The sequence below is a fragment of the Myripristis murdjan genome, chromosome 13 (genome assembly GCF_902150065.1).
Source record: "Myripristis murdjan chromosome 13, fMyrMur1.1, whole genome shotgun sequence".
Taxonomy (NCBI): domain Eukaryota; kingdom Metazoa; phylum Chordata; class Actinopteri; order Holocentriformes; family Holocentridae; genus Myripristis; species Myripristis murdjan.
The window spans coordinates 13,856,360-13,868,503 of NC_043992.1; the positions used below are offsets into that span (position 1 = coordinate 13,856,360).

At 47.0% G+C, this 12,144-nt stretch overlaps 1 protein-coding gene across 3 annotated transcripts in view; it reads left to right on the forward strand.

The window, feature by feature from the left end:
* epha4l (eph receptor A4, like) overlaps positions 1-12,144 on the forward strand; it is a 58,111-nt gene that overhangs the window by 2,934 nt on the left and 43,033 nt on the right. For all 3 annotated transcript variants that reach the window (XM_030067031.1, XM_030067032.1, XM_030067030.1), the window contains exon 3: positions 2,000-2,663. In XM_030067031.1, coding sequence (XP_029922891.1) covers positions 2,000-2,663 — 664 coding nt within the window. The remainder of the gene's footprint in view (positions 1-1,999; positions 2,664-12,144) is intronic.

The window sequence follows — 12,144 nt, forward strand, 5'->3', positions numbered from 1 at the left end:
CTCTGATAAGGGGTGGGGGTGGGGGGGCTAGGGCCCTCCCAGGGGCCACAGTCATGCTATGGGCATTGATTGGGCATGGCAAAGTGTGGCGCTTGCCATGTCCAAATTTGACTTCATTGTTTCTATCCTTATAATGGAGGGCAAAGATAATAATAATAATAAAAAAAACACTATAAAGTTATTTGGAAGCTATATCTAAAATAATCACATTAGGGTAGAATTCAGGACGTGTGCTCTTTCTAAACTGATTTTGATGATTGATATCAAAGAATTTATCACATTGCTCAAATGGTGTCCTGCCATTGCTCTGCTTGTCCCCCTGTTGGAAATTTGACAGTTGAAACAAGCCAGCCTCTAAGGTTTGGTGACAAATTAATACAAATTAGCAACAGCCATGTCGGACCATAAAAATCAACCCAGAGGAACAGAATTTCACCTCATGCAGCTGCCGCCTGCTTTGTCCGTGAGGTTTTTTCAATGAACTTGGCCAATGCTGTGCTCAGGTCCTCCCCTCGGCCATTTGATCACAAACAAATGATTGACAGGGTCCTGGCAGCCTCGGCAAGGCTGCATTCACCCTCTCATTACGACCAATTGGCCCTATTCTCCCTTTTCCCTGCTATCGGGGAAAGGTGCGGCCTTATCTCGGGGCTGCTTGATTTCCACAACAAAAGGGGGGCAAACGGAGAAAAGCAGAGTGGAACGGAGCAGCAGAGACTGATAGACACTTTCTCAAATCATACAGCTGCAGCTATGTTTAGTGTTATCTTCCCCACTCCAGGGAAAATAAAGCCTCGGCCCAGATTGTTTATGATCAGGCATCAAATCAAATCTGGCATTCTAGCCCATATTTCCCACTGTGTCGTTATTGTTTTGTTTTGTAGACTTTCACTAAATGGGCTACGATACGACAGCCAAGGCTTGTCTGCTCTTGTTTACAACCCAGATCAATCAAAGACTATATTTAAAACACATTGTGAAAAACCTAAGAGAGCACGCTGCTTTGAGGCTCTCAAGACATGCTTGTATTTGTTCAACGGTGCTCTGTCGAGGGGGGAACTTTATCATGAGTAAAACAAACATTCCCCCTCGGCAAAAATAAGCCAGGCCACGCTGGATAACGTAATCCATGCGCCCCATGTCAGCATCTCTCTGCTATGAGTTCATACTAACAACAGCGGTGAACATGTGTGCCGTGGAAAATGTCTGCCCATCATGTATGCAGATGAAAAGCAGGCACACATTAGATCATTAGCACTGATTCACAAACCTTCACTTCTTACATTCCACTAATCCCCTGTTTTCCTTTCACTCCTTTTTTCTTCCCCGATACTCTAAGCCATAAGCCTCTAGGTGTGTGTGTGTGTGTGTGTGTGTGTGTGTGTGTGTGTGTGTCGAGGGTTGTCAATACTGCTCCCCACGTAATTGAACAGTAGTCTTTACTGAGGCATAGAACTAATTACAAATTTCCTTTCTCACAGTTGAAGAGAGGCCATGAATATTAATATCTTTATGATTCTATATTAGGCCCTAACAAGTCTATTAGGCACCATTCATAAAATATGCATTAAGTTTAGCCATCAATTAATTGCTCTGCTGAGACTCAAATATTGACTGATATTTCTCTCATGCTTTTTTTTTTTCACAGTATCTCACTCTGGGCTCACTGTTATGTGTGCTAATTATTTTTTACAACTGACACTCTCTTTAAATTTGAAGAGCAGATGATTTTGATATTCTTTTGATATTTTTTTGTCACCGTAAAAATGATTCCCTTCAGGCTGCTGTAGAATTTTCCCATTGTTCTGACATTAATCCTTTGGTTTTTTTAAACTGTGGTTTGGAATTCAAAAGAAGTCACTTGTACTGGGGTCCCACTAGCAAAGGCTAGCAATATGCTTTAAGTCCAAGAACAAGAACCTGGAAAAAAATTAGGAAACCAAAGTGAGGTCGCTCCTCTTAAACCTCTAACATTTCTGTGCCTGTGTCCTCTCTCCAGTGGGAGGAGGTGAGCATTATGGATGAGAAGAACATTCCCATCCGGACGTACCAGGTGTGTAACGTCATGGAGCCCAACCAGAACAACTGGCTCCGCACCGACTGGATTCCCCGCGGTGGCGCCCAGCGTGTCTACATCGAGATCAAGTTCACCCTGCGAGACTGCAACAGCCTGCCGGGGGTCATGGGAACCTGCAAGGAAACCTTTAACCTTTACTACTACGAGTCCAACAACGACAAAGAGCGCTACATCCGCGAGAACCAGTTCGGCAAGATCGACACCGTCGCCGCTGACGAGAGCTTCACGCAGGTGGACATTGGCGATCGCATCATGAAGCTGAACACGGAGGTCCGGGATGTGGGCGCCTTGACCCGGAAGGGCTTCTACTTGGCCTTCCAGGATGTTGGAGCGTGCATCGCGCTGGTCTCCGTCAGGGTCTTCTACAAGAAATGTCCTTTATCGGTGCGGAACTTGGCCCAGTTTCCCGACACCATCACCGGGGCCGATACCTCCTCGCTTGTGGAGGTGCGTGGCTCATGCGTGGATAATTCAGAGGAGAAGGAGGTTCCCAAGATGTACTGCGGGGCAGACGGAGAGTGGCTGGTGCCCATTGGGAACTGCCTGTGCAATCCTGGATACGAGGAACGCAATGCGGAATGCCAAGGTAAAGAACTGACATTTGTCTTGTTTTTTTTTTTTGTTTTTTTTTGGACTGACTGCCTGTTTTTCCCCTTTCTCTATTCATATATGATTCTCTCCCTTTCAGTGACGTCTTTCCATACAGTAGCCTATCTCTTCATCATTTCTCCCCCCCTCCTCTCGCTCTGCCTCTTTGTGTCTCTCCCCATTTTTTTTCTCTCTTTGTCCTTCTCTCTCCTCCCTCCCTTCCTTTATTCACACACCTCTCACTCTGTTGGTTATGTGTTTTTTCTCGTCGTCCTCCCACTCTCTGTGCTCCTCTTCCTTGTATCTGGCTGGGTGATGGAGGCAATGATGATTGTAAATGGAGTAATTAGCGGGTCTGTTGGGAGGTGTTGTGCTCCGGGATGCTTCCCATGAGGATTGGTGACACCAAGAGAAGGGTAGAGCTCAAACTGGTTCGCACTGTCACTGATTTTCTCACCACCACTAGCTCTTTCGCTTATTCCCAATGGAACTCAAAGCTGAGGAGGAGAGATAGACACCTTTAGAGGGGAGAAGGAGAGAGAGAGTTTATCATTCCAGGCAGGTATGAGAGAAGTGAAAATACACGGCAGTGAGATGGGGTTGAAATGGTGCTATTTGGTGAGGGGGGGAAAAGCTCATTGTGGCCATTTATTCTAGCCTCTCCTCACCGTGACCCCAAAATGATGCTGTTTGATGAGGTTTTAAGGTCAATGGGGAGTTTCTGCTCCCAGATTTTTCAAATCGTGAGCATGATACATCTGTCCCCGTGCCAGTGATTATGAGATACAGCCTCGCAACGCTCGACGAACATCAAAGGAAGCAACATGCCAACAGGTCTGTCCATATTTGTGCTTTCACAGATTTCAGGCCAGGATTTTTTTTTTTTTTTTCTGAAACGTAACACCGGTTTAACTTGCATTCATGCTGTGTATTGGCACAGCGCACTGAGACATGCAGCCGTGTGTAGTAAATTATAGGATTCAGCCGCTGTTTGGTGTTTAATATGTGTATAATGTTAGACATATACATAATAGCATGTGGTGCCTGGTTGAGGGCAGGTTGTCAGCTGGTCAGACAGGCGAATGGCCGTTATGCCAGGCAGGTTTATGGCACCCCCCCATCCCTGCCACACACACACACACACACACACAAACAAAAAATGGGGGGCTGCTGCATGGGGTCAGAGGCTGGGCATGGGTGATTAACAGGGGGACGGACCACTCCACCTCTCCTAATTTATGAGGGGAGCCTTTATCTCGGAGGACTAATTGCATGACAAACAGGTCTGGTGATTTAGGGGTAGCGGTGGCTGTTTGGAGGTGGGGAGGCACAGGGGGTGTGAGTGGTCACAGATGGTTTTGTATGCATGTGTGTGAAAGGATAACATTTCGGCGGTAAGAATTTCCGTGGAGCGCTGCCCATCTCCCCTGTCGGTGCGTTTCGATGGCTCGGTCCAGGTTTCTATCCCCGGAGTCGGCTTCAAACGAGCAGAGAGAGGTGGTGAGTGGAGGGAGAGAGAGCAGCGGGTCGTTAGACACAGAACTAAGGTAAATCTCCTCTGAAATGGCTTTTTAAAGTGAAATGTACAACCATGACCTCTCCTGTTTCAAGTCAAAATGAGAACACTGATCTTTGTCATAATTTTGCTTCGCCTGCAAGATGGAAATAGCGGCAAGACTTCTTATCGCTCTCATTCAATTTCAGCTGAGATAAATACCCGGTGCCCTCCAAAGAGGCCCGTAAAGAATTTGGAAACCTTCATTTTATATGACTAATGCAGTCTCGTAGCATCTGCCAGCCTTTGTGCTGGCAATATTGCTTTTCAAGCCAATATATCCATTTAGTTCACATTTCATAGCAGCTGATATGGTTTGTTTAAATTTACAGTGCGCTATTAGTTTACGGGCCAATATATCCATTCCATTCACTTTCAGCTTGGTACAAATCATGAAACCCACCATAAAATCCCCCCATAAAGCGTTTCTACCGTCTCTGCCTTAATGTGGCACTTCAGAATCGATGCTGGACACAAAGCAGATTGTGCGGGAGTCTGCATGGCTGCACGAGGCGGCGGTGTGGGGTCAGTCCCAGTGTTTGCCAGGTTAAAAGGTGGTGGCCACTGTCACTCTTCAAGTGCACTGATGAGCTGGTTAATATTCCCCAGTGTGACGGGCTCTATGGGAAAGGGGCTCCGCTCTTATAAGACCATGTTGACCAAGGGACTTACACAGGAGCTGGGTTTGGGGCGGGGGTTGGGCATCAAGGGGTAAAAGGAGTAGGGTGCGTGTGTGCGTGTGTGTGTGTGTGTGTGTGTGTGTGTGTTTTCGTAGTTTGTTTTATGAGGCTTGGGGAAAAGGTTTAATAAGTTTGTATGTCAGTCTAAATACACACATTCGTCCATTTGGCTTGAACTGGTCTTACATTTTTAAAGTTTTCTAGGGTGCAGGCAAGCCTAATTTATCTGTGTGTGTACTGTGTACTGTGTGTGTGTGTGTGTGTGTGTGTGTCGTTTGTGCTTCCATGCTGGTGTGCCTCTGCTTGTCTTGTGTACGTGCGGGGTTACAAGGGCACCTTGGCCCCTGGTTCCCAGCCCAGGATGAATGGGCTCTCCTCCATCATTGTTTGGGGCAGCCGCAGAGCTGACTGAGGTTGGCGATGCTACGGGGAGCGAAAAGCGGGGAGGGGGGAGGGTGGCTGTATTCTCCACCCCTGGCAGAGGTCAGGGGTCATCCCCTTCTGCATCCATCTTACGGCAGCGTCTGACAGGGTCGTGGGTGCAGGATTGATTAAGACGTCAGGGTTTTGACAGCTGCGAGGAACGGGGGTGGCGGCTTTAGTGTGTGTGTGTACGTACTTGAGGTGGGCCAAGGGTGGCTAGGGTGCGCGCTCAGGGCCAACGGGAGAGGGGCACCAGGGCACCAAGGTGAAGGGGCCCCTGAACTGGGGAGAGGGGACTGTGTCTGTTTGCGTTCGGGATCCCTTTGCCGCTAAGCTCCCTCGGCTCTTGGGGATGGGTGGGGGGTCAGGGTGTCCCTCTCCCCTCGCTCCTCATCTGGTGAGGGGGTCCCCGCTGCAGAGGGGTGGGAGTTTTGATGAGTGGCCCCAAGCAGGGGCTGTGTATATCAGTATAGGGAAATAATATATCATAATTTGTTCATATTTTTGTCAGCGAGTCAGGGAAATGTTTGGAGTGCTCTGAGTGCAGTTCTGCTGCACATGGGTAATGTGCATTCAGGAGAATCAGCACATTTGGGGTGTGTTCGTGTGTGTGTGTGCACCTTTACGTTTCATTTATTGGTGTGTGTGTGTGTGTGTGTTTAGGGTATAGCTTGGTTGAGGCGTGAAGGTGACAGACGCTTTTGACACCTCAAACTGCTAGTTCATGGTTGAGCTGCTAACCGCCGCAACCTCCCTCCACTCACTACACACACACACACACACACACTCACACACTCCTAAAGCTCCTAAGCATTATTACAAGTAAATAGAAATAGAAGTAATGCATTCTTTTTTTCTTCATTTTACTTCTTTCATCTTTCCAGCTCTTTATTTCGTTTGGGCCCCAGTGTAATTAATCTTTATGCTTTGCATTCTGTTTCCCACTGCTTTTATGGGATGCGCATTGTAAACTCTGTTTTATAGATAATTGCTGTATAAATAAATTGCACCAGCGCAGCGCTCAACTCACTGAGCAACAGGAGCCATACTTCTCGTTTAACCCCCAACACCATGGTGGATTCCCTCAAAACTTGTGTATGCGCATTTAACAGCTTAGCGCAGGATCATGATGTAAGTGTGTACCCCCACCCCCCCCACCCCAACCCCCCAAATTCCCTCCTTCCTTCCCAGTCCTAGAAGTCTTTGCTGAGCTACAAAACTCTCGTTCGTATTTGGATTAAGAGGTTTTAGGGATGAGGTTTCTTCTCCCCTGTGCTCCAGCCATTGTGCGGGAGTATCTGGGTCTCCCATTCTCTCTCTCCCTCTGTTGACAGTGTTAAATATGCACTTGGGAGCATCATGCTAAATTCGCCACGTAATTCTATTTAGCTTGCTGGTCCCCGATGGCTTTAAATACACAGACTCAGTCCCTTGCTCTCCCCTCTCATTCTTCCTGCCTTCCCCTTCCTCTTCCGTAGTCTATTTCCGCATGCACACAAATGAATTATTTGCATTGTTATTATTATATTTTTTTTCTTCACCCCGTGTCTCTTTCTTTCTCCCCCTCTCTCTCTCTCCTCCTGCAACTTTTTTTTTATTGCAGAATATCACTTAAGTGTTTTCACCCATTCTCAATCTCGCACACCCTTTTCGTCTTCTTTCCTCTCTCTCTCTCTCTCTGTCTCTCTCTCCCCTTCTCCCTCTCTCTCTCTTTCTTTCTCTCTCTCTCTCTCTCTCTCCGCTCGGTCGTCAGGGTGGTTAGTGTTCCACAGCCTGTCTCTGGTGGCAGCAGCAGGAAGTGGGCTGAATAATGAGATTACCTTCACTGTTGAGAGGGAGGCAGGAGCGCCACACTGAACATCATCACCCGTCACTGTTCCCGCTAACACACACACACACACACGCACGCACGCACATATACACACACATGCACAAGCATGTGGGTGCACACACACAATAAAACAAACAAAACAAATGTGGATGCGCACATGCCAAAGGAATAGAAGACATTGTGACAAGCCCAGGTACACACACATGAATATGTCTATGTGCGCACACACACACACACACGCACGTTTGCACACGCTCATTTGTAGTCAAGCATGTATCAAGGCAAACTCCAACTGGGAGAACCTGAGCGCACGTACTGTACATGCAAAAAAAGGACATGTTAAGTGACAGACTCAGACATGCACGCATTCACAAATATGTGCACACGTGCTTAAGCATGCATTGTACACACACACACACACACACACACATACACACTCAGAGCAGAGCAGAGCACAGCAGAATGGAGGTGAATGTACTCATCACTCTCCCTGCCACCAGAGAGTCTCATTTTGTGCTGCTGAATAGAGCCGAGGAATCTATTACCAGGAAAGAACAACGGATACAGAAAGAGAGGACAAAATGTCTCATGAGCCGCGCTGCTATCCTCCACCGCCCTCCCCTTCCTGCCGAAATAATTGCTTAAAGCATTTTTTATATTCTGTAGACCTTTTTTAGCTCCACTTATGTTGCAAGAAGAAAAAAAAAAGAAAAGAAAAGTCCCCCCTCCCTCCCTTCAAACGCACAGAAATCCTCTGTCGACCGGTCAGGGGGGAGGGTAGGTGTAATTCAGCCATCATTAACCAAGGTGCTGAAATGTTTTTCCTGCCCGGGCTGCCGTCCTGCCAGAGTGTTTGTTCCCCTTGCAGCTCCTGACACTCATCACCCCTCTCCTGCCTGCTCTCACTGCCCCGTGCAGGGCAGGAAGCCACCGGTGGTTGAGCGTGACCCGAGCCGATGGCTGCGGCGCTCATGGGCTCGCCGATCGTAGCTCGGCACTTAAGACGGAGGACGTGCACAGATGGATCACACACTGCGGTGAATATCCATCTTTACAAGTCATTTCCCCTCCCACTGAGCCGTAAATGCTCATTTTTCTTAAAACGAGTGGAACACACCGCCGATGAGGTGAGATAATTTCACTTGTGTCTAACTTGTTTCACTGCGCTGACATTCTTGGCTCGGAAAATCCCTTAAACAAGTGAAACTGCATCGGAAATATTTTTGTTCAGTTTTTTTTTTCTGATCTGTTGTAAGGAAAATAGGTAGTCAATCTAAATGACTTTTTAAAATGACTTTTTACTTACTTTTTTACTCCAACAGGACATAAAATGCATAGAGGACAAGGATTAGCTGTTAGTTTTGAGTTGCAGTGCAAAAAAAAAATGTCCATCTTGGCCTCAATCAGTCAGAAAAAAAAAAGTGGCACGAATTGGCCAATGTCTTGAAATAATTTCACTTATTTCCAATGTCGCCTCACCTGGTTCAGGAGTTGCTGTCGAAACAAATGTCAGTGTGTTGAAACAAAAACAGGATAAGGCAGGTCACTAGCATCCAAATGACATGACTGCTGATTTTCATTGCAAGCAGATGAAGTTATCTCAAGCCAAATTGGTCCATTTTTTTTCCCACATGTTTTAAGGAAAATGCATTTTTTTTTTTTTTTAAGGCTGGATGGGCGACTAAATGAGCTATTATGGTGGACATTTTTTTGCAGTGCGGCTAACGAGGTATAGTCGGCTGGCATCAGCTAAACGTCGAATGTAAAAATGTCAGAGAGGGGTTTAATAGCCATCTAAAATCCTTTGCTCGCTCTCTCTCTTTTTTCTCTCTCTCGACCCAGACGATCCTCTTCTCTTCCTCTCCTCTCCTCCCTCATTTTTGAAAAGCATCCTCCCTTTGAAGCCCGCGATGGGAAGAGGGAGCGATTAAAGCAGTCAGCAAGCAAATTAGCATGTCAAAAGGCCCTGAATCAATACCCCGGCTCTCTACCAACACAACCCTGCAGCCCTCTTTCCCTCTCTCTCTCGCGCGCTCTCTCTCGCTCTCTATTCCCCCCATTTCGCTGCCTGTTCCCCTCCTTCTCCCTCCATTTTCTCCTGCACACTCTCCCTATTGCTCTCTCGCCCCTCTTCTACCTCTTTTCTTTCGCTTGCTTTTTTTCCCCTCCTCTTCTTCCTTTTCCCCGTATTTACTCTCTGCCTTTCTCTTGCCTGGCTGACAGACGGAGAGAGAAGGGGGGGAGTGGGTTTTATAAAGAGAGATGGACAGATGTATAGGCAGGGAAAGACGGATAGAGAGAGAAGTGGACAGCGATCAAGTGGGCATGGGTGGACTATTTGAGAGAGAGAGAGAGAGAGAAACAGAGAGGAAAAGAGAGAGAGAGAGTGAGAGAGAGGTTATGAAAGGAAAAGAGGGCCTCTGCCACTTTCTTTGTGCCGGAAAAGAGGGAGAATAGAGTACTTTCGCCAGGAGGAGAGGAGGAGACGGAGACGAGGAGGGAGGGAGGGAGGTAGAGAGAGGAAAAGAGACAAAAAACAAGAGGAAGGGGGGGTGAAGACGGAAGAGATTTAGTTCCAGTCTGGCAACCATGCTTTTTCTGCACTTCATCCATCGCTTCACCATCGCACGGAAATCCCTTTGATCCGGGGCAATGTGTTGCTGATCTTGAGGTGTGTGTGTGTGTGTGTGTCAGAGAGAGAGAGAGAGAGAGAGAAGGGGTATCTGTGTGCACGACCCATTATCTGTCCTATATTTATTCTGTGCATCTGTCGCGTCAGCTGGATCACATGCTGTATCATAAACTTCTATTAACGTTCCAATCATGTTGCGCGATCTGGGCCTCGGACACAAAGTGGCGAAGCAGCTCTTCAGATGGACGGCCAGGGCTGCCTCGCTATCTGACAATGGGAGGCTGATTGCAAACACCTTGAGAAGTGTTTTCTCTCTCTTCTCTTCCCTCTCTCTCTCCCTCTCTCTCCCTATTTCTCTCTGATTTCTATCTTAAGCTCTCTCTATCCTGCCAGGATGATAGTAGGTGGTCTTTTCTTCTCCCTTCGTCTCCACGCTTTCTCTTCTGGGCCTACAGTTCAGTGGGGAATCAAAGGCCGGCCCGTGGTAATCAGTTAGGGGTTATGACAAAAAGCCTCGCAATAAAGGGTCGCTCTGTAATCTGATGGGCCCTGAGTCTGGACGCAATGCCCATTTTAATGAGCTGAGATCCCCCTTTTCTAATCACGATGGCAGAGGCAATGACACACTGGCTCATTCTCCCCGGTCACACACACACACACACACACACATACACACACACACTTGGACTGAATGATTTGTAAGTAGAGGGAAGAATGCACAGTCTACACTCAGGTTCCTGCAAAGTAGAGCTAGATGATATGGACAAAATGTCACAATACCACAAAGTTGACTTTTGGTGCTTTCATAAGATATTTACATTTGAGAGATTTTGGTAAACAATCATTAGTAATTATTATTGTATATGTGTATATGCACATAATAATTAGTGTATATGCACATGATAGAACAGCGAAAACAGTCGAATAATGTCAGACAGTTGCATTCCTTTAGGATTATGCAGCCTTTAAAACTAGGAAAACACACTTATGCCATATCACCATATTCCAATATTCAAAATCCATGACGATATAAAGAGTCATATCACAATATCAGTATATTGACATATTGCCCAGGTTAATGCAAGCACACATGCAGGTTTATAGACACACAAACACACATAAATACAAGCACAAATATATCCAAGCATGCCCCTGGATGCACACACACCAAAACCCCTGGTTTCACAACAACCAACAAAGCAAGAATGTAGATATCAGGTGGGCGATTTGGCGTGTAAACATGTATGCACGTGTGCACACAGTGATGTATGTGTATCAAACATACCATGGGGTGTGTGTGTGTGTGTGTGAGGTACAACCTCACTGTGGGAGTGGTGGAATTTAATTTGGGGCTGTGGGGTCCAGCAGCACCAGGGAACCAGAGCTGCAGACCTCCAGCCCAAGGCAGAGGTGTGTCTACTCTAGCCTGGCGTGGTGGGCACGTCTGTGGGATTAGAAACCTTGATCCTCCCTGATCCGCGGAGAGCCGTCAAATACTGGCCGGAGGGAAGGGGGGGAAAAAAAGACGATCCCTCAGAGGCTCGCACCATGTCGGAATGTGAAGGGAGGAAGAAAGATGAGGAGGGAGCGAGGAAAAAGAGACGCAAAGATGTGGAGGGATGGGGAGTGAGGGGAGAGGTGCACAGAAATCCGGGTAGAGCCACGATGTGTTCCTGTGTGTGTGTGAGAGAGAAGGAGAGAGTGAGGGAAAGGAGAGGAAAAGATAAATTGAGTCCTGTCGGGCGGTGCTGATAAACGGCCGGAGATGTGAAAGGTGACGCGCGAGGTTATGGGTACAGACGGTGATCACTCTTTGAACAAGCATAGCGTGGTCATGTCACGACCTCCAATAGCTGCGGCTGATATTCCTGCCAATATCATTACCTTTGTGTCTATACTGGGCCTAGTTATCGTGGCTCGGCTGTAGAAAGGAAGGGAGAGAAAATTATAGAAAAATGGAGACAGAAAAAGAAAGACCTATCATGGTTCTTTGGTACGGGTAATGGTAGAAACTCGATTTAAAAAAAAAAAAAGCAGATCAGAAAAAAGAAGAGAAGGTGCATTTTTTTTTAAGCATTTCATTAAGACTGCTGGTGCTATAGAGAGCATTTCTAAAGGGGTTCTTTATCGAACCAAAATTGATTCGGCTACGGTACAAACCTAAAGAACCATTTCCTGGTGCTGCATAAAACCCTTTTTGTTCAAGAGTGTCGAAACACAATGTTGGCAGCGTTTGGAAAAGAAAAGAAAAGCAAGGAAATTACGCACACATTTTGGGGAACGCTGCGTGTCACCAGCGCTGCGCGAATTGCCCGCGGACCTGCCAAGTGCATGTCACCACCCCGAGTGCTGGAAGAA